The sequence below is a fragment of the Erpetoichthys calabaricus genome, chromosome 12 (assembly GCF_900747795.2).
Source record: "Erpetoichthys calabaricus chromosome 12, fErpCal1.3, whole genome shotgun sequence".
NCBI lineage: Eukaryota > Metazoa > Chordata > Cladistia > Polypteriformes > Polypteridae > Erpetoichthys > Erpetoichthys calabaricus.
The window spans coordinates 3,865,044-3,891,156 of NC_041405.2; the positions used below are offsets into that span (position 1 = coordinate 3,865,044).

Below are 26,113 nucleotides of genomic sequence, written 5' to 3' on the forward strand. Positions count from 1 at the left end.
AATCTGTGGCACAAGATGCACCAAGGAATTGCGGTATGCAATTTCATTGGTCTCCGCTGATATAACGCCGCATTAATTTTTCTTTAATAGCGGTGCACACAGCATATACACATCGATGGACGGTAGTTTTACTAACCCCGAAAGTTTCTCCAACTACTCTATACTCGGCGCAGGTTGCCAGCTTGTAAAGGGCGATGGCAATCCGCTTTTGGGTTGGAACCGGTGGTCGGTGGCAACCTGTGATGGGCGCAACATCAGGACTGATGAATCCACACAACATCTCAAACATCGGCCGTGTCATTATAAAATGTTGCAGACAGAGATTTTCTGTTAAGTCTCTCCACCACCTCCTCCCAGAAGGTCTTATTCCGTCGTCTCTCCCATACCCGTGGGTTTCGTCGCACCGGGGGTACTTTCTTCGAGCTCTAGGGCTATCAGACAAGCAACTGCTTCATTCTGCTGTCGTCTTCGGATATTATGTACAATTCCAATTATTTGTGAAACTGAAATAACAGTAAGCTGGCAAATTTCAAAAAAACTGTCTGAATAATCTCTCCATTTCTTTGTTTAGTGGAGGGGTGTAACGTGGAAAACAAAAGGTAGATAATTTGCGACATATGTATGGAAACGGCTCAAGGGCAGATTTTTTTCGCGATACAACAAAAGTTATGCGACAGTTCGTTTGGGGGGGGGGGGGGTGACGTCATCACGCACACCATTTATCGATAAAAAGCCAGTTTGATGGAAACAGGCTGGAGACAGCAAATTTCGTAAATTTTTTTTACGTATATTCTGTTTGTCGATAACAAAACCTCGCAAAAAAACTGGATGGAAACTTAATGAGTATAATTGAACAGTGGTTATCTTAAAATGCAGTTTTCACCTACTGTCAAGTGATTTTGGTAGACTGAGAATGCAGAAATTAATTTGATGCAAAGGATGTGGAGGAAACAAAACAGGTTTATGTGCATTTTTAGGATAATAAACTTTAATATGAACAGTTGTTTTTCTTCTCACTTAACGGTATGTTATACACATATATTGTTGCAAGTGTTTGTTTTAGTACATTCAGTAACCCACAGCAGAAAGACTGTGGAAACAATTTTGAGTTAATTTTTCATGCTATTAAATAGCTTTCCGTTACTAATTTCCTATGTTGTTATGCATGTATTTTTCCTTGATTTCTCAATATGTGACTGTATTTCATTTTTTACTTTTTTCTTAATTATTTTTCTATGTTTACCAATATGTTCTATTTTCTTATATCACATTGTTTATATTTTTCATGTAATTGTATTTTTAATTTTTTATTCTATGTAATTGTTAGTCTACTACCTTTGCCTTTTTCTGCTTTTTCTACCACTTTTTATATATAAAAATTTGATTCATTTTCATTTCAGTTTGTATTCTTCATACAATTGGTTTCTGGGGTTTTTTTTGTTGTTGTTTTACCTGTTTTTTCCCCCCTTTTCGTAATTAAACAACACGTTTCTTTGTTTTTCACCACCCCCCATAATTACTGTTTAAAGTAGGTTTTAAACATTTATTTATACTCTGTCTCTCTCTTTCTCTAAGACCTGGGGTTCCTTGCAGTTTAGTGAGCATATTTTTTATACAGTGTTTCCTGGTATCCTGATTCAGTTTTACCCTTCTGTAGTTATTTGTAGTATGTTGCTACTTCTAGCTTTCCTAAACAATCCTCAAAACATGGTGCCCACATTCCAGAAAGGATGATTCTCCTCTACATTTAACTGGGCTTTCAGTGTTGCAGTGAAAGAAATACAGTGATGAGCACATTTATTGAACACATTCAATTTTATCTTGTTAAAAACTATATTGCTGCATGTCAAAAATTAAATGTGTTGCTTCTTTTAATTAACAGCAGAGGTAGCACGGCTATTTGCCCCGTATGGGGGCTCAAACAACCCAAGGAGGCAATTTAGGTCTACTAGAAGGATGCCTTCTCCAAGCCTAGTACATCACATAATGTACACACATAATTTCTGTTGTCTAAGTGACCAGACTTCTACCAAAACACCAAGTGTGTTTGTCAAAGCAAGCCTTGCTGCCTCTGGACTTGGAGAAAAGAGGATCTCCTTCACAGGTATGTAATATTATTAGACCACAAATAAGTAGCCCAGTTAACATAATGTAAAGTATGGAAGGAGAGAAATAATTTTGGTTTTGCAGAATAATGTCAGCAGTGTGAAAAGATCATAAATGTGAAATTACATGGTTAAGTAAAATGTGTGATATTTAATTCAAACTGGAACGTCGGTCTTCTTGCATTCTTCCATTTCTCTGCAACAATTCTCTCTCTGAAATATGTGATATCTTCGGCAGAATCCATTTCATCGGCAGTAGTAAGCATTTTTCTAATTAATTCTTGTGCTATCTCGTTTACTTCCATCTCACACACAGCCATGTTGAATTAGGCATAGCCAATCTACAGAAGTCGATTAACCAATCAATAACTAGAGGGTGTGTTAGAGCCCACCCTCTCAACTTTGACGAGTGAAAGTGACAGTTTTATTTCAAGTCGTATTTCATGATGGTTTGGAGGAATGTTACGGACAAAATGAAATAAATAAATAAGCAACAAAAAACATATTTCGTGACACATTTATTTATTTATGCTCTCATTTCATGGCACATTTATTTATTAAGGCTTCATTTCATGATACATTTATTTATTTATGCTCACATTTCACAGAACTTTAATTTATTTGCGCATTTATTTATTTATTTCATTTTGTCCGAAATAGTCCTCCATACAAAACAACACGTCATGTCAAGATATTGTAGCGGCCTCCGAGTCAGGCTCGAAAAGAGAAGAAGAAAAGAAAACCAAAAGCAGACAAAACGTTTTTACTTGAACAACAAAGTAGTGCTAGGTTGTTGTACCGTGTTAGCCATTATGAATGTAGAGACAAGTCAAGCAAAATGACACCTTTTATTGGCGAACTAAAAAGTTTACAATATGCAAGCTTTCGATACGGAAGCGCGTTAGGGCCACGGTGAAAAAATTAAATACGGACACAGTGAAGAAAAAAAAAACTAAATGTTGAGATTAAAGTCGTCATTTCCACTTTATTCTTATAGTTTATTTTGTCATTAAAGTAGAATGTCATAAATTAAACTTCATCTTAAAATAAATATTTAATTGACTTGATTTTCTCAAACCCCGTCATGTTATAGCACATTAAATGCTTTGTGTTGTGTTCCCCGTCGGCCCAGTTATTAATCACTACGCGCTTCTTAAACGGACTTCCTCTTGCATTGAGGAGGCGCAGGCAGCGATCGCCGCACAGAATCCATTCACTTCATGATATTCCTGCTCTCTGAACATTTACAATGCCAAGATAAATACTTGATATCATTTTCATGATGAAATGCATTAAAGCAGGTATTAAACATGCACGGTGGTGTGGCGGTAGTGCTGCTCCATCGCAGTAAGAGGTCCCCAGGTGTACGTTCAGTGTAGAGAACTTCATGGCAGGTGTGACGAGGCTCCAAAAAACTGGATGTATGAATAGCTATCGCACAGGTTTAACTGAAATATTGTGTAAATGTTGGGTTTGTGATCTGCTGGTCGGAGACACGAACACAGAATTCAATGGTTGTTCTTCTGAGCGGACTCTCTTTATTGCATGTCTGTCTGACGTACCAAACCCGCAGTTCCTATCCTTCCTTTTTCTTTCTCCACATAACCAATCACCACACAATAAACGTCCTTGTGAAATTAAAACTAGTTATAAACTTAGACCACGGAGTGTTCAGAACTTTACAAAATCTTCGTTATACATTTTTAAATATGCCATCCATTCAGGGTTGCGCCCATCCCAGCAAGCATCGTGTGCCAGGCAGGAGCAAATCCTGAACGGGACGCCAGCTCATTGCATGGTGAACACGAGCACACACATACCCCAGGGTCAATATAGGAGAATAAAACCCCACTGCCTACATGATTTTGAAAGGAAAACTGAAGCACGCTGACTAAACCTGGCAGGAAAACATGCAAACTTAAGGCAGGGTACACCCGGGACCCCCTTGCTGCCAGGCAGCAGTGCAACCTCTGAGCCACCGTGCCCCCACATTAGTACATGCTTTAATGCATTTCATCATGAAAATGATATCAAGTATTTATCTTAGCATTGAAAATGTTTAGGGCAGGAATATCATGAAATTAATGTATTTTGTGTGGTGATCGCTGCTTGCGCCTCCTCTTTGTGCAGAGGAAATCAGTTTAAGAAGCACGTAGCGATTAATATGGCTCGGGGAACGCTTAACACAAAGCATTTCATGGGTTACATAATTTATGACGGGGTTTGGGAAGATCTACTAAATTAAATATTCATTTTAAGATGAAGTTTAGTTTACAATGTTCTACTTTAATGACAAACTACGTGAATAAAGTTAACATGTCGACTTTATTCTCCTCATAAGCGTCGAGATTAAAGTGGAAACGTCGAGAATAAAGTCGATATGTCGACTTAAATCTCGACATTTAGTTTTTTTTTTTTTTTCTTCACTGTGGCCCTAATACGCTTCCGTATTTTCGAGGCAACTCAGGCCCCGTCTTCAGGCGGGATGTAATCTTCAATCAATCAAGAAAAAGAACGCCAGCCTCGTAACCCCAACACACCCCCTTTTTAAGCATCCTCTCCAACCCCTCCTCCCATCCCAGATCACGCCCCCACAACCCCGCCTCCCATCCCGGGTCACGCCCCCACAACCCCGCCTCCCATCACGGGCCACGCCCCACACAACCCTTCCTCCCATCCCGGGTCTCTCCAACCCCTCCTCCCATCCCGGGTCACGCCCCCCACAACCCCTCCTCCTATCCCGGGTCCCGCGCCAATCCCCCTTTACCGCCTCAATCAATACCCCGCTGTCAGTCTTCCGTGCTGTACTCCGCCCTCCCTCCATCGGACCTAACAGTCAGTCAAGAAAGAAAAAGGCTTCAACCTGTCCGGGACGCTGCACTGTTATTACGCTGTTGAGGCTTTTCAGCTTCATTTAATTTCAATATTTTTGGTACTGACGTTTTCATTATTTTTTTTCTGTAAAATTGTAAGCATATCAATGTTATGTATTTTTGGACTGTGAAAAGCATTTAATAAAAAAATAGTTTAAAAAGCAGGGAACGGATGTCATGTGATGACGGGGGTCTCGTTTCACTTTTGACGTATTTTAAGAAAGTCTCACGAGCGCGGCTGCTTATTCTAGCAACTCACATTCTCCTGCGCTGCGGCTTACCGATTCGGTCGTTGGACTGTAAACCATACGGCTGAGCACTCGCCTCGGCGTAAGCCCGTTAAGGCGCCTCATTTCGTGAATAATAAGGGGCGTGAGACTTAACGTCCTGTACTGTTGAAGTGACCATAACTCGAGCTTCTCAAGACAGAGGTGAGGATAACATGTCCGGAACGTTACGCCGACCCACTACCATCCGTGTTTTCTTCCGTTATTTTATAATAATAATAATAATAAATTTTATTTATATTGCACTTTATATTTTAGCAATCCCAAAGTGCTACAGAGTAAAAATAGAATAATAAAATAAAAAAGAACAGAAGAGTCTATAAAATACTTTAACAAAATGACTTTCTAAAAAGATGAGTTTTTAGGTTTCGCTTAAAGGCCTCAGTCGACTGTGGGGCTCTCAGGTAATCAGGTAATTTTCTCCTGATATCTCGCACTCTGTTTTCACACAGTGGGATTTCTAGGTGGGTATTAAACTGTGTATAGACCCTTCCTTTAAAAAATAAAAAGTAGGAGTTGTGGGATACTGAACTGGATTCAACTGGCTCTTATGCTGTGACAGAAATCTCCTTCGGTCAGGTTTCTTGCTTTACCATCCATGACCAGGTGAGGTCTCCCTTTACATTGTGAACGACTCTCGTTCGTTCACCTCCAAGGCCTCGCGTGAAGCAAATATTCATCGATCCCACCCAACCAATCCCATTGATCCGGCAAACAGGAAGGTGGGGCGCTGGAGTAGCTAAAGAGAGAATATCTCACATCCGGGAAAGTGGAGGCCATGCCGATGCTGCCTTTATTTTGATGACATGAAGGAGCCGATGAAGCTAAATAAGTTTGGCAATTTGTACCCCAACCCTGGACCATGAAGTGAATTCAGAGATCCTGAAAACTGTATATATATATATATATATATATATATATATATATATATATATATATATATATATATATATATATATATATATATATAATTAATCTCTATTAATTGTGTCATGTTCTGGGTCCTCTCTGTTATGGAGGCTGCATGTTCTGCTCGTGCTCTGGTGGGTTTCCTCCCACAGTCAGAAGACCTGCAGGTTAGGCGGAGTAGCAACGCTAAATTGGACCTAGTGGGTGTGAGGGTGTACCCATGCGATGGACCACTCTGCCCATTCCAACAGGGGTTGTTCCTGCCTTATTATGCCCTATAGCACCTGGGGTCGAGCTCCAGTCCCCTGTGACCCTGCTCAGGTGTCTTTAGGCGAACCTACTGATCTTCTGTAGGATTAAGGACTGAATTTGAGATATTCCTGCAGCCTGGAGCTCTGAATAAATGGAGTTGACATGCATGACAGCACTTGGCATTATATGAGCCAGATCACCCCCTAACAACCCAAACCTTGCCCGCAGTGTAACTGGGCGGAGCTCTCAAGGTCTGTAGCTCGACTCGATTGGTGCTTATTGGAGTCAACTCCACCTACTTGGAGCTCCAGGGTGGAGGCTCCGGGCTGCAGACATATACCCTTCGTGAAATCAGTCAGTGTGTTTCTTGTTCCTTTCAGATGGATCTTCTGTCTTTCAGTTTCCCTGCAAATGTATCTATATTTATTCTTTCCATGGGTCATTGTTGCAGCATTGTCACTACACATGCGGTAGTTGATTAGGTTTTGGACATCCAGTTATTGAAGTATGTTCTGTTAAAAAGGAGCAAATACTCTCAGTTAAAGGTAAAGAAGCAACTTTTTTGTGTAGGACATCTGACGGTTGTAAGGCAGTGCACCCGGTCGTTTTATTGCACTTTATTAACTTCACTACCTGTCTAAATCGAAATAATTGACAGAGATCTTCAGGTTTATTGTCTGCAGTGCACCATCTCCTGTATTGGAATGAATTTTGTAATGTATGTAGTACCAAAATGCACTGTATTTGTCATTCCAACAGATGGCACATTATAGAATGCATTTCTTCAAATGTTTGTGATGCGCCATGTGTTGGAATGACAAATGCAATGCAGCTGTCTCTGTTATATGCCATTTATTACAATAATATCCAACTGCAGAGCCGCTCAAGCAAACATCACCACAGGGTTATGCCAGCAGTTCTAGACCAGCAGTTTTAGGACAGATGTTAAGGCTTGGGGTTAGTATGGTGAGTGTGTGTACTATAAAAGGTTAATACTGTATAAGGGGTTGTTTAATGTTAGGGGTTAGTCTTTTTTTTAAGTTAGGATTTGGTGTGGGCAGCACGGTGGCGCAGTGGGTAGCGCTGCTGCCTCGCAGTTGGGAGATCTGGGGACCTGGGTTCGCTTCCCGGGTCCTCCCTGCGTGGAGTTTGCATGTTCTCGCCGTGTCTGCGTGGGTTTCCTCCCACAGTCCAAAGACATGCTGGTTAGGTGGATTGGCGATTCTAAATTGGCCCTAGTGTGTGCTTGGTGTGTGGGTGTGTTTGTGTGTGTCCTGCGGTGGGTTGGCACCCTGCCCAGGATTGGTTCCTGCCTTGTGCCCTGTGTTGGCTGGGATTGGCTCCAGCAGACCCCCGTGACCCTGTGTTCAGTTTCAGCGGGTTGGAAAATGGATGGATGGATTTGGTGTGGTTTAATGTGTCAATCAATTAAATTTGTCCCGACTTATAAACTTCTGTCACTAAAATGCTGGCCTAGACATGCAGTGACGTCACTTCTGTCCTGAAACTGCTGACGCAGAGCTGTGGTAATGTGTGGTGTGGTGCTGTGGCTCTGCAAGAGGATGCACTTAGTAGTTCTTCTTCGTCTTCTTCTTATTATTATTATTATTATTAGTATAATAGTAGTATTGTAGTAATATCATTAGTTCTTTTTCTTCGTGTTAGTAGTACTTTCATTATTATTATTATTATTATTATTATTATTATTATTAAACCTTCATCCCAGTTTCCCACCAATAAGGGGTTTAAATTAATAACAAGGTGAGCTGCCGCCCGTCAGTCTACTGCGTATTCTCGTCATGATTGACGCCTCCAATCCAAGATGGACACTGTAAAAAGTTTCAGTAAATTTAACGGTAAAAATACTGTAAATCGTGAAAGTAAAAGACCTTTTCTGAAAAAAAGGAAAGTTACCTTATGTTCTACTGAAAATTACCTGTATATTTTAACAATACATTTCATTATTTTTTACGCCCAAGTTCTGTAAAATCGATATTTTTCTACCTTCAAAATATGATAAATACCGTTAATGATGCATTACAATTACACTGAAAGAAATCTGTTAATTTTACAGTGTAAAACTGTTAAATAGCGATGGTAAACAACCGTAAAATGTAAAGCGCTGTTTCAGTAAAACCGGTTACGATATTTGCATAAGGACACGCCCCCTTTTGCCATATTGTTCCTAGTGAACCGTATACCTGTGAATAGCAGGGAAAAATACTTAAAACTCAGTTAGCAGACTTATTTTTCTCTGCGTGCTGAAGGATTTTTGAGGTTATGGAAACTGATTTATGGTGGGTTGTATTCGATAAGTAGGACACCATACACCACAAAAGCAAACTTTTCTTCCCCACCAGACAATGTGGCTTGGTTTCCTTAAACATTAAATTATTTTTAATGTGTATAATTAAATGATACTGGTTTGACCCTAACAGTACTTTCTAATGGTTTATTGATTGGCATAATTATTACATTACATGAATTTCTGGTTACGGTCAACAATGCTGTTCTGTTGGAATGTGTTGCAAACCCCATTCCCCCCCAGTTTTTCCTACAAAGGTATACCGTAGACCTAAAAGTATGGTCACCTTCTTTTTCACGATAAAATAGTGGCAACCCAGCTGCCAGTATTTTACCGTATATTTAACGTTATTTTTTTTTTTTTACAGTGGACACATTTATTTCTGAAAGGTTGTAAGTGAGACCCCTGCTTGATACTCTTCTTTAAATTCTCTTTTCTTTATTTTTGTACAGCCCAGATTCTGACTTTTCTTCAGGTATTTAACATGAGCACACAAGACGGGAGGCCGGTCCGTCGCGCTCGTTTGCTTGGCTGTTCGTTTCGCCAGTCCCGTGTCTTTTAAGTTGCCATCTGCACACCTAAGCTAAGTCTCGGTGGTCGAAGGTGGAAATCACAGACGACAACAACAACAACAACCTTTATTTATAGAGCGCATTGTCCTACAAATAATGGAGCTCAAAGTGCTGGACGGTGACGTCTTTCTCCGAATCTCTCGTCACCACTTGTAAAGCTTCACGGGGATGCATAACCAGGTCAACTGGAAGGACTAACCAGATGTCTTCATTTTGCCCGGACCGATCTCATATATCATGGGATGGCCCGGGGCGCACGTTTTAAACCTTTTTTTGTTTTTAATATAAAACAAAACAAGCTCACCTTTGATAAAGGGCGACACGGTGAACAGTTTCAGGGTCTCATATAAAATGCTACATCTAAAGTGACCACTTGGAAAAAGTGAAATGAATGATCAGCAGGGTCATGCAGACGCTGATTTAGCCCGTCTGTCCTGCTGGTCCTGATGATGGTCGTGGGGGGAACTGGTTAAACAGGACAGGCCCGACAACTTTCCGTCATTAAAATTCTCCAATCCCTGCGTAATTATGTGAAGCCCACAGGCCTTCAGGCGAGCAGGGTAAACCCATCCATCCATCCATTTCCCAACCCGCTGAATCCGAACACAGGGTCACGGGGGTCTGCTGGAGCCAATCCCAGCCAACACAGGGCACAAGGCAGGAACCAATCCCGGGCAGGGTGCCAACCCACCGCAGGACACACACAAACACACCCAAACACCAAGCACACACTAGGGCCAATTTAGAATCGCCAATCCACCTAACCTGCATGTCTTTGGACTGTGGGAGGAAACCCACGCAGACACGGGGAGAACATGCAAAGTCCACGCAGGGAGGACCCGGGAGGCGAACACCCAGGTCCCCAGGTCTCCCTACCCACTGCGCCACCGTGCCGCCCGCAGGGTAAACTCCTCAGGATATTTCTGCCAGTGAGCCGAGTCCGCTATGACTTTCCCTGCAAGCCTCCGTCTGTCATTCTCGTTAGCCATGCGGCTGCCACGCCACCTGAAGCTAAGCATGTTCGGTCCCCGCCAGAACTTGGAAGGGAGACCAGGCAGGAAAAAGCTTGGGTTGCTGCTGGAAGAAGCGAGGCCAGTTGGGGATGTTGACATGTGGTCTATGTGTCCGTTTGTGGTTTGGTAAGGAACCAAACTAAACATGAGGGGGGGGGGGGGGGGGGGCAAGACCACCGATGACACAGGTGCTTCAATACAATCAAATATCAATTAGGTTCGTCTCGAAATTGTTCCTTAGTTGACGTCCAAGTCGCTGATCGCGTCGTTATATTTAAGGGTACTTCTGTGATAATCTATTTAAATTGTGAAGGGAGGTGTTGGGACCATCGGCTTGGAATACGGAAGATATCGACACCCACCCACCGGCCAAAAGGATTTACAGCCCCTCCGTCCTCACATCTCCACCGACCCTCGCCCTACGAGACTTGATGGCTGCTGAGAAGAAGACGAGAGTGGCAGTGACGGGTGGTCTGCCCGGATTCGTGATTCCCTTGATAAGTATGCTGTTTCTTTGAATGAGCTCGAGTTCTACATTGAACGGCCATTTATCTCTTTAAACTACAACTTCATTTAAACGGGTTTCCATTTGCGAATATTCCTTTGAAAAATTCAAACCGATTCTTCGACATTAATCGTGACTCCCCACTCTGAGAAGATCTTGCAGGGCTCGTTACGTGAAAGCTAACTTATATGGCCGCGTGTGTCTACTTGTGCGCTGCGCTCATCCACCTGAACTCCGCACGTTTGATGAGCTGGAGAGCGCAGACTGGGCATGGCGGGCATGGCGGGCATGCGGGCGCTTTGACAGAACGGCGGCACACTCCGTTAATTTCATGTCTCTTATGGTGTAAAGTGACCCTTACAGGTGCGCTCTTCAAATTCGGGGGCTGTAGTGCATTACACCTTACTAACTGGGTGGGGTTCGATCCTCGGAGATCCATTGGAACCTTCTCGTCCTGCGGAGAGCTCTTGTGGCTGTGAGAAGGTTCGTAATGTCGGGGCAATACGGAATTTTTTAATGTCTTTATAGGCGATGTAGCAGGGCATAAACAGATGAAGGAAACCTTGAGGTGCAGCGAGAATCCTTCGAAAATCAGGAATCCACTACTCGGAAACACATCTGTAATCATCTGTTCGCGGTTATTTACGGAGCCTGCCACAGATTTAAATAAATCAAGGGGCTTCTTTCTGGAACCTTCATGTGGATGTGGCTCCTTAGAGAACAAAAAATAGATACCCTATGGCAGCGCTTGGAAAAACTACTTTGTCACCTTGATTGTTAACAGGTTTTGTGTACGAACGTCTCCGTGGGACATGGGCACGTTACGTGCTGCTGGATTGCTGTCATGTCTGTGCCTGATGGATCTGTATATGTATGTAACATGGGATGTACTGGATGGATGGATGTGTGTTCATTCAGATGGATGTATGGATGGATGGATGGATGAGTGGACATGCGGATGAATTCGTTGTCTGAAGCGCGCGGCCCGTCCGCAACATAAATGGTGGCCGTATACATGCGCACTTTAAGAGTCGTGCGCCTTTTAAGTTCCTCTTTCTTTCTTTCTTTCTTTCTTTCTTTCTTTCTTTCTTTCTTTCTTTCTTTCTTTCTTTCTTTCATTCATTCATGTATTTATTTATTTTATTTTATTTTTTATTATTTTTTTGTGTTCGGGCGCCCCGTTTCACCCCTTGGCAAGATGCCATCCTGGGCAGCTGCATTGCCTCCCATACCTAAATCCGCTACGCTTGAACCGTGACACTACTCAACTCAAGTGGGTTTGAAAATGGATAGATGGATGGATGGACGGTTACTCCACTCTCCTATCCCAGCAGAACCGGGTGTAGGACACGAGGCAATCGTGGACGCCATGCCCTTGCAGGACCCACTCAGTCGCTTTTTCGTTCGCGCGCCCACACAGACACAAGGACAGATGGCCTCGGGCCTCTTTGACGTCAACAACAACAACATTTATTTCTATAGCATATTTTCATTCAAATAATGTAGCTCAAAGTGCTTTGCATGATGTCGCCGACTAACTTATCCAAACCTAACACACTTTTTCTTTGGGTCTGGGAGGAGATCCCACAAGGGGGGATGGACGACCACCGCCCGCGATCAGGGCCGTCTTAACAGCATAGGCCCCCGGGCAAAGTAGAGCACTGAGGCCCCTCTTTTGAAAGCAAAACAGAAATATACATAGGCATTAGAAAAAAAAAAAAACGTGGGCACCTATACTCGTGGGGCCCCCGGGGAATCTGCCCAGCGTGCCCATGCGTTAAGACAGCCCTGTCCGCGATATTCGAACCCAAGAATCTGGGAGCCTCGAGACATTGCCTATATCTGTCAACCTATAATAATAATAATACATTTTGTTTGTACACGCCTCTCCCATGATCAAGGCGCTTAATAAATAAATAAATCACAGTGCCTGCGGTTTCTTACTCATGTAAAAGTATGTACAGTATGTATGTATGTATGTATGTATGTATGTATGTATGTATGTATGTATGTATGTATGTATGTATGTATGTATTTATTTATTGCCGATATCATGAAAACTGACCTTCAGTATCCACGCACTGACTCCCGGGTTTTAACGTCTTCTATTTTTCGTTCCATTCCAGCGCTGCTGTTTCTCCCAGGACGTGTTGCTGGCACAGGTGAGCGACTCCCCTTCTTTCTCTTACAGATAAGCACATTGGCTTTTCTTCTTCTTCTTTATTTTATTTTACTTCTTTACTTGCATTCAGTATGGCAAGTTGCGCTTCTTCAACACAATGCACACTTCTGGGGCCATAGTAAGAATACCGAATAGCAGGCCCGGTCTTAGGTATTATGGGGCCCTAGGCGAAAGGGGGGTCCAGGGGCCCCCCTGGAAGCTCTGCGAAATGCGTGAAAATTAGACCAAGGAGACGTTTCGGGGCTCCCCGGACGCCGGGTCCTTAGGCGGTTGCCTACTTCGCCTATGCCTAAGGCCGGGCCTGCGAATAGCGAAAGGCGAACTGAGCGCACGAGATCTGCTTTGTGGCCACTGGGGGGCAGTGCGGTTCACAAACGAAGAGGCAGCTGTCGGGTGGTGTAGCGGCGAGCCCCCCTAAGCGAGCTCTGATTACGTCTGCTCTTTGAGTCCTTTCGTTGTCGTTTTCATGAGGTCGATTTATAGCATCAGTTTTTAAAGACTGAACGTTAGTTTAAAGCAGCTGTGCACAGCAAATCGGACTCCTTACCCGGACGACGGTAGCGAAGGAGATGAATTTCCCAGTGTGGCCACTAGGGGAGCAGTGATTGTCTCCTGACTTAAACTTTGTATTCCAGGCAGTTGCCAATTCCTTCAGCTAATGGAAGATGAATGCTTTCCCTTACTTTTAATTCACACATTTTTAAATATTAAGACAGACTTTTTAATTGCTGTTTTTTTTTTTTGTCCTTAACCAGCGAACTAATGCAAAGTGAGTCAGTAGATGACCAGCTAACTCACTGTGTCAGACTCAGTTCTTGGATGGCCACCATTTGTTTTCCTGCAGTTTTCCTAATTAGAAATCAAATCTTGAAACCTGTTTCCAAGCCAGCAGTGCCATATTATCTGCAAAAGAGCTGAGATCCTGAGGTCACTAAACTGGACCCCCTCCACTGTTTGGCTGCATTTAGAAATTCTGTCCATAATCATTGCATTGTACCTCCCTCCTGATTCCAAAGTTTGACCACCAGGTGGGCCCTCCTTTCCAGAACCCTGGCATAGACCTTCCCAGGGAGACTGAGTTGTGTGATCCCTCTAAAGCCTGAGCACACTCTGTCGGTCTCCATCCATCCATCCATCCATTTTCCAACCCGCAGAATCCGAACACAGGGTCACGGGGGTCTGCTGGAGCCAATCCCAGCCAACACAGGGCACAAGGCAGGGACCAATCCCGGGCAGGGTGCGAACCCACCGCAGGACACACACAAACATACCCACACACCAAGCACACACTAGGGCCAATTTAGAATCGCCAATCCACCTAACCTGCATGTCTTTGGACTATGGGAGGAAATCCACGCAGACACGGGGAGAACATGCAAACTCCACGCAGGGCGGACCCAGGAAGTGAACCCAGGTCCCCAGGTCTCCCAACTGCGAGGCAGCAGCGCTACCCACTGCGCCACCATGCCGCCCCTGTCGGTCTCCTTTTCTTAAAAATGTGGACCACCATCCCCTCCCCCCCAGTTTACCTATCCTAAGGCACTGTCCCGCACTTCCACACACTGTTGAAAAGGTGCATCAACATAGACAGCCCAACGACACCCAGAACCTTCAGGAATTCCATGTGAATATCACCCACCCTGCACCCCCAGAGCCGTACCACCATAGTGCCTATCCGCTCCAGGGATGGGTGAGTGACCTCCTCCGAGTCCCCTGAACGCTGCATTCTCTGGGAAAACGGTGTGCACTGGGATGGTTGGAGGCCGAGTGTGAAGAGTTTGGGACGAGGATTAGCACCTTCAAGTGGTTCTGGGCCAGAAATGGCTTTTAATTCTGATGTTTAATTCAATTTTAATACAGTCTGCTCAAGAAAAGGATAACAAGAAAAACAAAAGAATTTTTTATTTAAGGTCAAAATTTAGTTTTTAAATTTTGGATTGTTTTTTTCTTAGTCTGATCCCATTTTATATAAAATTGAAAACTGTTTCTGGTCTTACCTTTATTTGTAAATGAAGTCCATGCGCTTATCCTTCTCCCCGAAAATCTCCGTCACTTTCTTGTAAAAGTCCTCCTTCTTTTCCATTAGTTTTAAAAGTATCTCCGCTTCAATGGAGATGATCGCCAAGGAGCAAACTCGTCGTGGATCTGTCCAGTTCTGAGCACTCCGTTTGAAAAGAGCGATCAGTCTTTTGTCCCTTAGTTTGAAGCAAACCTTGTAGCTACGGCGTTGGTCTTCCGTTATTTATCACTTCCTGTTTTGACTGAAAGTCCATTTTTGAGAAATTTTTAAGGTTAGATATGTAATCTTCCATTTTGGTAGTCAGTTGGGAAGAAAGAAAGAAAGAAAGAAAGAAAGAAAGAAAGAAAGAAAGAAAGAAAGAAAGAAAGAAACGGAGCGCTGCCGTGCACTTGACTTTCTGATATCGCTAACTTATCGGCGCCTCTGCGCTGATGAACAGCAGCGAGACGAGCGCCTGTTGAGCTCACATGCGCCCCCTTCAGGATGCCACGGTACTGTCCGCCTCACCTTATGCCTTTTCACTGCGGTTTTATGTCCGATCAGCAAGACTAAATATGTCAGACACATTCATTAAATATATTCGCCAGATCTTATATTGGTGACATACAGAGAGACAGCGACAGGCACGCGCCAATCACATGCATCAACCCCGTCAGGGTGGCAATTAACATTTAATCTGTTATACATGATATCAGCAGTTACAATGCTGATATCGTTGCTTTTAAATTTGATATCAAGCTTTTGAAATTTGTTACCACACTTTTGAAATGTGATATGAAGTTTTTAAAAATGGATATCAACATTGTAATGTTTGATATCAAGCTTTTAAATTTGATATCATGCTTTTAATTTGATATCAAGCTTTTGAAATTTGATATCACGTTTTCAAAATTCGATATCAAGTTTTCAAAATTTGATATCGAGCTTTTGAAATGTGTCATTGAGCTTTTGAAATTTGATATCAAGCTTCTGAAATTTGATATTGAGCTTCTGAAATTTGATATCGAGCTTTTCAGAAGCTCGATACCAAATTTCAGAAGCTTGATATCAAATTTCAAAAGCTCGATATCAAATTTCATAAAAAGACAAATGGATTAAATGTTAAAATGACCTGCCATACTATGGAAGCATTTAAGCTCTCTTTTTTTGAAATTGAGTTTCAAAAGCGTGATGTCAAATTTTAAAAGTTGATATCAAATTTCAAAGTATGATATCAAATTTTAAAAGCTTGATATCAAATTTCAAAAGCGTGATATCAAATTTTAAAAACTCGATATCAAATTTTAAAAGCTTGATATCAAATGTAAAATCAACAATAGCAGCATTGTAACTGCTGATATCATGTTAAACAGATTAAATGTTAAAACGGCCTGCCATAGTGGTGAGGCTCGTCGCTGCCACACCTCGCGTTTCTCCCGTGTATTTGAACAGGAAATGCGCCAATTTAGTGATTTTGACTGTAAAAATGATCACAATTATTGGAATCATACAGATAATAAATTTATAGCTCAGACCAGTGGACACATTCATTTTATGTTATCATTATTAGTTTTTTACTTTTCATGATGACCTCACCTGCCTCTCTTGACTGAATAGGACGTGAGTGTCATGCGTTGCTTTTTTCACTCGGACGCGCTCCTCTCTAGCGGTGATACATTTACAACATGGCTGATTACTCTTCTTATTCCCCTTGAGCAGCATGTGGCGTTCCAGCCTTGCAAAGCAGGATCATCGGAGGTACCGCAGCAGTTCCAGGTGCCTGGCCGTGGCAGATAAGCCTTCGTTTCCAAGGTAGTCACTTCTGTGGAGGGTCCCTGATTAGCAATGAATGGCTGCTCACTTCCGTGATGTGTTTCTTCAGGTGGGTGAAGGTTGCCCTCTTGTCGGCTGTTCATTAGTGGTCCATTCATACTGCTGCTTTGTGCCTTTTTTTCTGAGGAAAGGACATAATCAGAGCTGAAGATCCTCTTTATTATTTTTTTGTCATTTTTAACGATTCTGTAATGTGTTTGTTAGACGGTACAGTGGTCTTCTTCATGATGAGAACTAAAATGAATTCTGCTTACCTTTCAGCCCACTAAACGTCTCTCTCTACCAAGTGGAGCTCGGTCTTCTCTTCAAGAATGGGACAGGGGCTCAAACGGTCACCCGTGGCTTGAAAAACATCTTCATTCACCCAAACTACACCAACTATGTAACTGGGAACGACGTGGCCCTGCTGCAACTCCAGCAGCCTGTGAACTACACGAATGTAATCCGCCCGGTCTGTCTGCCCAGGAAGAGTGACGTCTTTACCCCCAAGGATGACTGCTGGGTGACAGGGTGGGGTGCCATCAGCATAGGAGGTGAGAACCCCCCCAGTCAGCACCAGACCTGCCCCTTTAACTCCTGTGTCCATCAGGGTTTACTAACCAATTATTTCTGGCCACACACCATCCTGTGCTCTGATTGGCTGAGCTGCTTACAACTGTGTTGTTGCTCCATTTCTTTACAGCGCTTTTACCAAACACAGGCCCCCTCCAGCAGCTCAACGTAACCATCATTCCCAACGCCGACTGTGACCGCATGTACAACAACACCAAGCAAAACGCATCCCTGCCCATGATACTGGACAACATGATGTGTGCCGGTTATGCTGAAGGGGGCAAAGACGCCTGCAATGTGAGTTGATGTCTAACCCTTCTTTTCTTTCCTGATTTTCTATCTTCATTCATTACTGTCATTTGTTTATTTGTTTAATGAAGAGTGCTAAAATATTATAACCAAAGTGGTGTTTATTTAATCCTGAAAAGAACAAAAAGGGCTTTAGGCCAAGAGATGGCCATATAAGTTAAGAGCCTAAATGATAAACTGAAGTTAAAAAAGCAGGCAAAGGTCATAGCAAAGAGTTAAATGATGTGAGATCTTAGAAAATGAAAGACTCATAAAAAAACATCAGGCCTCAACCAAGGAAGCCTGACCCAAAACTCCATTGATTGGCTTTGGCCTACTTGGGCCTAAAAGGGGTTTTGGCTTCAAAAGTCCCAAATATCTCTAAGGTCTCAAAATACACCAAAAGCTGCCCTACAAGGGAACAGGGAACTGTATAACCTGTGGCTTGAGTGACAAGTTCAAAACAGAATATTTATAAATAGTGAATTGAGATTTAACGAAAAATACCGAAAAAAAGTAAAACAGGAAACAAAAAAGGGTCAGAGTTTACCGAAAATACCAAACAAATACCACTGGCAAGCCAAACATTAACAAAGAATCATTTCAATCGAACAGCAGTCCTCAAATATTCATGAACCACTGAAGGATCAGCTTCCAGAATATAAACACTGGGGGTCTTCAGCCGCAGCAGGAGGGTGGGCCCCTGTGTATGTAACAGCATTTACTTTATTTGAACCCTTGGCTGTGTATGTGCACCTCTGTCTGGGGCTTCGGGTGCTGCAACACCCGCAACTGCACTGAAAAAAGTATAAACTCCATTCAACTTAAAATAATTAAGATAATGATTCATTCACACTTCATATTTTCAATCTGAACCAATGTAATTCTTTTTATCGTATTGATCCCACAATTTTTAAGCTGAGGCAAATCATTTAGAGTGATTTGGTGTAGTGTTTTATACTGAAGTAAATCTATTTTTAAAGTTGTTACAATTTAAAATGGTTTATTGGTCGTAACCTGTTTTTATGCTATTAGAAATATTATGAACATAACACATTCCAATGCTGTACTTTTTACATTTATTTAAAAATTTTGTGCAGATACACACGCATTTTCCAGTGTAAATCTTAAATATACAACAAAAAATCATTAATGTTTCTATAGCTTTCTTGAAAATATGTTTTATTACGAGTTTTTTTTTTTTGTTCTTTATTTTGCCTTATATACAATTTCTTGTATTAGGAATTTGTTAGTTTTCGCATACCCCTTGGGGTCAGAGCGCAGGGTCAGCCATTGTACAGCGCCCCTGGAGCAATTACAGGTTAAGGGTCTCGCTCAAGGGCCCAGCAGAGTAGGATCTCTTTTGGCAGTGACGGGGATTCGAACCGCCCCTAGAGTTTCCATCCAACCATTTTCCAACCCGCTGAATCCGAACACAGGGTCACGGGGGTCTGCTGGAGCCAATCCCAGCCAACACAGGGCACAAGGCAGGAACCAATCCCGGGCAGGGTGCCAACCCACCGCAGCCCCTAGAGTTTGTTATACTTAAAATTAACAGTTGAGAAACCGGGTTACTTACCAGAAATCCTCCATTATAAAAGTCTGCTGCTGAAAATGACCAGACCTGTGTGGCGACGTCCACTCCACTCGGGAAAGTCTTCTTCTTTTTTGACAGTTGGAAAGCCAGCACGCTGAAAAGTTCGACCAGAAGAAAATACAAACGGCCCCTCGCACACATCACACGAACAAACTAAAATATTAGGTTAACTGAAATAGGAATTTTATGTTTATTCCCTCCACCATAACTTACTTTGGTACAAACAAATTTTTTTTACTTTGATTGAGATCTGAAACCAAATATTTGAAGCTACAACACTAAATGACTAATCTTAAGTTGCTTGAAAGAGAAAATTTACGTTGAATGAACAACATCAATGTTCTACTTTTTTCAGTGGTGAGGCAACTCTTCTAAAGCTCTTATTCAGATGAGGGGGGGGGGGGGTCAAGTAATTTGATTACCACCTGCCTGAAGGGGGGGGGGGGGCTCCATTGCCTCGAAACGCCTACACGTTGTAATCAGTTCAGTTAGCCAATAGCAAGTGTCCTTCTGCTGGATTTCTCATTGGAAGACCTCCGTAATTTTAGTCTCATTTTAATCACACAGGACCAGCGATATTTCAGTTCTGATATTAATTGTGGTCTATAAAATTAATTTTAAATTTTGTTCTCGCTTTCAGTGGAGTCAATAATTTTTATTTTTATCTAGTTCTGTGTTTAAAATTTTAGTTTTGATTTTATTTAGTTCTGGCCTTTTTACATAATATTAGTACAATTTTTTTCTGTTGCAAGATCACAAAATGCCAGCCTGCCCGTATTTCATTGCAGGTTATGTTTCAGTCAACAGAATACACTTGGGGAGAACAATCAAACCCTGGGCCGCTGCACAATAAGAAAATCGCTAGGGAGAAACAGTTCATTATTAAAATCTTTGGGGTAACGTTACCAACGCTCGTCCTTATTTAAGACCCCCCCTCACCACATGCACCAGATCAGCATAAGACAATAAGCATGAAAATGATGAAAGGAAAAAAAATGAAAAAGATAAACATATTGACAGAAAAAACAGTTTAAGTAATTCCCCCCAACAAACGAGTACAAAACAAAAATCAAAGACAACCTTCCACCGATTAGGGGGTGAGATGTTCTTGCCTGAGATAACTCGATTTCCCAAATCGGTTCACCGTCTTTACAGTTTCTGAGCAGGGTGTAATGTTGGAAGCCTCACGGAGTACGCCAGCAGCTGAGCCGATAACAAAAAAGGTTTTGTCCTACCGGCCCCAAAAGGAAGTCGAGCGCCCCGGTGAAACCAAAAAAAAAGTTTGTCTTCAGAGACGCGTCTCACTCGTATCGCCAAGTAAACTAAAACCTTCGTCCAGCAGGTGGATTCTTGGCGCTGACTCGTTGCTTCTTCTTGCTCCACCGCTCGATGTCTCTCTGTCTCCTCCTTCTTTTCTGGTTATAAAGAGTCTTCAGCCCCAACTCTCTTCTCCGCGTTGTGTCCTCCCCTTACTGGCGTATTTCCCTACTCTGAGTAACTCATTTCTTGATGTGATGCAAACCGACAACAGGACACTAGCACATGTGGCACCTGCTACACACTCACAGCTCACAGTAATGCCATTAAACACAGCTTGACTATCAATGATCAGACAGATGAAGTGGCCTAATGAGTGTAGTCAGCAGGATCAAATGTTTCAACTCAAGAAAACATTAAGCTTTAAAACGAGCGCACATTTTGAGTGACGCCCGTTACACAGATAGCCACACAGTGAAAATATTCACTCGACGAACGCCTGTGATGCAGGTGCACAGATGAGGTCCTCAGCTACTGGCACCACCAGACTGTCTTCTTCTTCTTTCGACTGCTCCCGTCAGGGGTTGCCACAGCAGATCATCTTTTTCCATATCTTCCTGTACTCATCATCTTGTTCTGTCACCCTGATCACCTGTATGTCCCCTCTCACCACATCCATAAACCTTCTCTTAGGCCTTCCTCTTCTCCTCTTCCCTGGCAGCTCTATCCTTAGCACCCTTCTCCCAATCTGCCCAGCATCTCTCCTCTGCACATGTCCAAACCAACGCAATCTCGCCTCTCTGACTTAGTCTCCCAACTGTCCCACCTGAGCTCACCCTCTAATATCCTCACTTCTAATCCTGTCCATCCTTGTCACCCCCAACGCAAATCTTAGCATCTTTAACTCTGCCACCTCCAGCTCTGTCTCCTGTGCCACCGTCTGTAACCCATATAACACAGCTGGTCTCACTACCGTCCTGTAGACCTTCCCTTTCACTCTTGCTGATACCCGTCTGTCACAAATCACCCCTGACACTCTTCTCCACCCATTCCACCCTGCCTGCACACTCTTCTTCACCTCTCTTCCACAATCCCAAATTACTCTGTACTGTTCATCCCAAGTATTTAAACTCATTGACGCTTCGCCAACTCTACTCCCTGCATCCTCACCATTCCACTGACCTCCCTCTCATTCACACACATGTATTCTGTCATGGTGGTCTTACTGACCTTCATTCCTCTCCTCTCATATCTCCACCTCTCCAGGGTCTCCTCAACCTGCTCCCTACTATCGCTACACATCACAATGTCATCAGCAGACATCAGAGTCCACGGGGACTCCTGTCTAATCTCATCTGTAAACTTGTCCATCACCATATGATGACGATTTCTGCTGCCAGTACTGAAGTGCAGTCCTGGTGCCAGAGAAGTGCTGGACTTCCACTAAGTAAGTCCTGATCCAGCTGGTCCTGCACTGACACTCCGAGACCTACGCTTTCCTTCTCTCTTTCTCTTCTCAGCTTTAGTCTTCTTTTCCTCGTCTAATGCACTTAAAACCATTGGATGATATCGAGCTAAATGAGCCCTCAGATTCGTAGTACTCTCCCCACTAAGTAAAACCCGCACTCTTTTTCTTCTTCTCGCACGTTACGTTTGCTTTTATTATCATCTGCACAGCAACTGAAATATTTCCACACGTTACTTTTTCGATTTCTACCCACAAACATCTGTGCAAAACTCGCCATCGACTCAACCTCACGTGCTTACTGCTTCAACCCGACGAGCCCAATGTGTTCCTTTACAGAAACTGCACCACGTGACTACAGTGGGCCCAAGGTGTAGCACAACCTAACTGAACGCTCAGAGTGACCTACAAACAACCCCACTGCACGACTCAACCGGTTTGAATGAGATCAATATTGCTGGGTTTTTTTTTTCCGTTTTTACTCAATTTTCGTTCTCGTTTTACTTTGTTCAGATATCATTAATTTTTATTTAGTTTTAGTTTCTCTGTTTGCTTTAATTTTAGTTCTTGTTCTTGTAAAACGAAAAACAATATATTTAGTTCTCATTCTCGTTATGAAAATATCGTTGCACGGGGCTCGTTTTATCAGGGGGGTGTTTTACAAACTCATTATGGAATATAAACGGCTCCGTCATCTTTCTGAGACGTGAATGCGCAGTCGGTGAAAAGTTACTGACGTGAGCAATTTGGACGAAACGAGACTACAGAGTAGTAATTCCCTTAATCCAGTCTGACGGGGGGCTTTCATCCGCTATGTTGTTTTATGGTTATTGACGAGTGACCAATCGGAGAATGAGATGGTGTAATGTGCAGGATCCAATCGGGGAAGGGCTACAAAGTAACCGCGAGCAAATCAGAGTCTGTGTTTTCAAAAGTCGCCGTTTTCAGGGGTTATAAAGGCCCGGTTAGTGTGGACGAAAAGGCAACAACGGAGATGAACTTCTGTTATTTTAAACGAAATTGCGGTAGTGTGGACGTCGCCTAAAAATCAGGAGAATTAACAAGAAAAAGTTTAACTTGCTTCTTTTAACGCACCCATCTCATTTCCCAGGGAGACAATGGGGGGCCGCTGGTGTGCCGCCGGCGGACAGATGGCTCCTGGGTCCAAGCCGGGATCGTCAGCTGGGGTTATGGATGCGGAATACCAAACAAGCCGGTGATCTACACTCGCGTCTCATCCGTCACAGCGTGGATCCAGAAGATGACCAATATAACCATCGAAGCAGAGACCACATCTGTGCTGGGCTCAGGAGTGGTCCGCTTGCAGAAACCTGCTGCTCTCCTGGCTTTGCTCCTACTGCTGATTTCCTTCATCCTCTCCCTGATCTAATGGATGACAAGAACTAAATGGAACCGATCTTCTTCAGAATGAAATTCACTGCCTGGTGACAATTGGTGGGCCTGGGGGTCTCTTATGTTTATTCATTTTTGTTTTTTTATTTTGGATGTTATGGATTTTTTCATTTCCTGATCATTTGTTATTATGGGGTGCAAGTGTGGATAATTCAAATGTATTGCTATTTTCAACATTGATTTGTGTTTAACGTGTATTATTTCTAATTATCGTTATGTTTTTACTGAAATGCCAGGGGTACCACAGTTTTGGGTAATGGTGGTTACGACAGTTCTCACCACTGAAAGTTGTACCACATGACAAGATGTTAACTGGCCCCATGCATTACTCTTTGTCCACACGTGTGTTCTGACGACTAAGAAGACAGAAGATATTTTCGATGAAGGACCAAGAGATCCTAATCCTCTCCTCGCTCCCTTCTGATCTGGTCTTTGGCAGCATGTAGTGCCTCACCTCAGGTGAGGTTCATCTCCTTAAGTTCAGATGTTAGCGTCCTCCGCCATGTTGTTGTTGGCCATCCTAGTTTCCTCTTTCCAGATGGAGTCCACCTGAAAGCTGCTGTACTTTTAGGATATGCTTTTGGTCCATTCCTAACACTGCCTGAGCCATCTTAGATACGGACTTTTGATCTCAAGTGCGTCACTCGTTTCTGTGTCCATGTCCTCTATAGACTGCCACTTGGCGTTGACATCTGGCCCTGTGATTGTTTCCACCAAAGCGATTCTTCAGGTCGGCTATGAACTCTCCTTTGGTCTCCAGACGTTTCAGTTTCGGCATCTCAAGGTGTTTTTTTGCTGTGTTTCTTCTGCTGTGCTTTATGTAGCTTCAGTTGAATCGTGATCTCTGTACAGCCGTGGCCAAAAGTTTGGAGAACGATGCAAGTATCGTTTTTCACAAAGTCTGCTGTTTCAGTGTTTTTAGATCTTTCTGTCAGATGTTTCTCTGGTGTACTGAAGTAGAATTACAAGCAGCTCAGAAGTTTCAAAGCCTTTGATTGATAATGACATGAAGTTTATGCGCAGAGTCCATATTTGTCCTTCTTTCTTTTTCAAGACCCCTGCAATTCGCCCTGGCAGGCTGGCTGTCAGTCAATTTCTGGGCCAAATCCTGACTGATGGCAGCTGCCCATTCTTGCAGAATCAGAATTGGTGGGGTTTTGTTTGTCCACCCGCCTCTTGACCATAACCTCTCAATGGGATTAAAGGTCTGGGGAGTTTCCTGGCCATGGACCCCAAATGTCGATGTTTTGCTCCGCGAACCACTTAATTGTTACTTTTGCCTTATGGCCTGGTGCTCCATCATGTTGGTCACCAAACTGTTCTTGGATGGTTGGGAGAAGTTGCTCTCAGAGAATGTTGTGCTCCCATAATTTATTTGTGGCTTTGTTCTTAGGCCAAATGTTGAGCAAGAAGCCACTCCACATAAAATGTTGAGCCCACTGTTATCCAGGTAAGTCAGGTCGAGTTAATCAAGTCAAGTCAAGTCACATTTGAGAAGACTTGAGTTCAAATGTGCTTACACTTTCACTGCTCTCTGCCATTAATCCCATTAAACTAACGTCTGATGTATCCTGACATCTAGACGTCGTGTCACATTATGCGACTCTTCTGGTAATTTGCAGGTGTAGCCATCATTTATGTACATAATCTTAACAAGTCGGAGGCAGTTGGTGGGTCGTCTAACGTGGCATATTCAGTAACTTGTGCCACTTGGTCCATCTAAAGCTCCAGGCGGGTGGATGGTGTCTCCCCTTGTTGTTCATGGTGGGTAGTTGGTGTTATTCAATTTTGATGGCCTGTGGCGGGAGGTTCCCCCTTGGTGTACAGAGCCTGAGCACTTTTAGTCTCATAAAGAGCACCCACGTATCATCAGAGGTCGATGACCTGGGGAGGGGGCTCTCCTTGGTGTTCCGTGTGCTTACACAAATGGAGTCCCCTTTGTGTATATACTGCCAGCTTTAAGGAGTGGCGCGCCCCTTGGTGTCCAGAGCATGGACACATTTATTTTCATAAATGGAGTGCCCACTTATATCAGAGTTCAATGACCACGTGGGTTCCCTTCAGTGTCGAGAGCGTGACCCCCATCCAGTAGCACAAACGGCTCCCCTTTGTGGATACACCACGAACTTTAAGGAGCCCTCACCCTATGGTGTATGGAGAATGCGCACTTCTACTTTCATAGCAGGTGGAATAAGAAATAAACGAGGTCCATAAAATCAAAAGAGTTGGGGAATTGCCCCGTGTAATGTCCAGCGGACGTTATGAAGATAGCAATGAAAATGGATCAAAAACCAAAACATTTGACAACATGCAGTTGGAAGATGGCATTATTTATACAGAAAATGGCAGTCGGGTGTGATGTGGCAGGAAATGACGTCAAAATTGTTGGGTTGAAGTGGCGTCATCGGGAAGGAACCGGAAAGTGACATCATTGTTGGTGGACCGGATGTGACATCATCATCAGGCGCTGGAAAGTGACGTCATCATCATGAGCCAGAAAGTGGCATCATTATTGGTGGACTGGAAGTGACGTCAACATCAGAAGCTGGAAAGGAACGTCATTATTGGGAGACCAGAAGTGATGTCATCATGAGGGAGACAGAAGTGACGTCATCATCGGGAGCTGGAAAGTGGCATCATTATTGGTGGACTGGAACTGACATCATCATCAGGAGCTGGAAGTGACGTCATCATGATGGAGACGGA

At 43.2% G+C, this 26,113-nt stretch overlaps 1 protein-coding gene across 1 annotated transcript; it reads left to right on the plus strand.

Annotated features, from left to right (window-relative positions):
* The first annotated feature begins 16,603 nt into the window (after positions 1-16,603).
* On the plus strand, positions 16,604-23,384 carry LOC127529843 (serine protease 27-like). Its single transcript, XM_051934836.1, has 4 exons — positions 16,604-16,884; positions 17,097-17,368; positions 17,518-17,684; positions 23,106-23,384. Exons 1-4 carry the CDS (start codon positions 16,871-16,873, stop codon positions 23,382-23,384), a joined length of 732 nt encoding a protein of 243 aa, XP_051790796.1. The 5' UTR covers positions 16,604-16,870.
* The last annotated feature ends 2,729 nt before the right edge of the window (positions 23,385-26,113 follow it).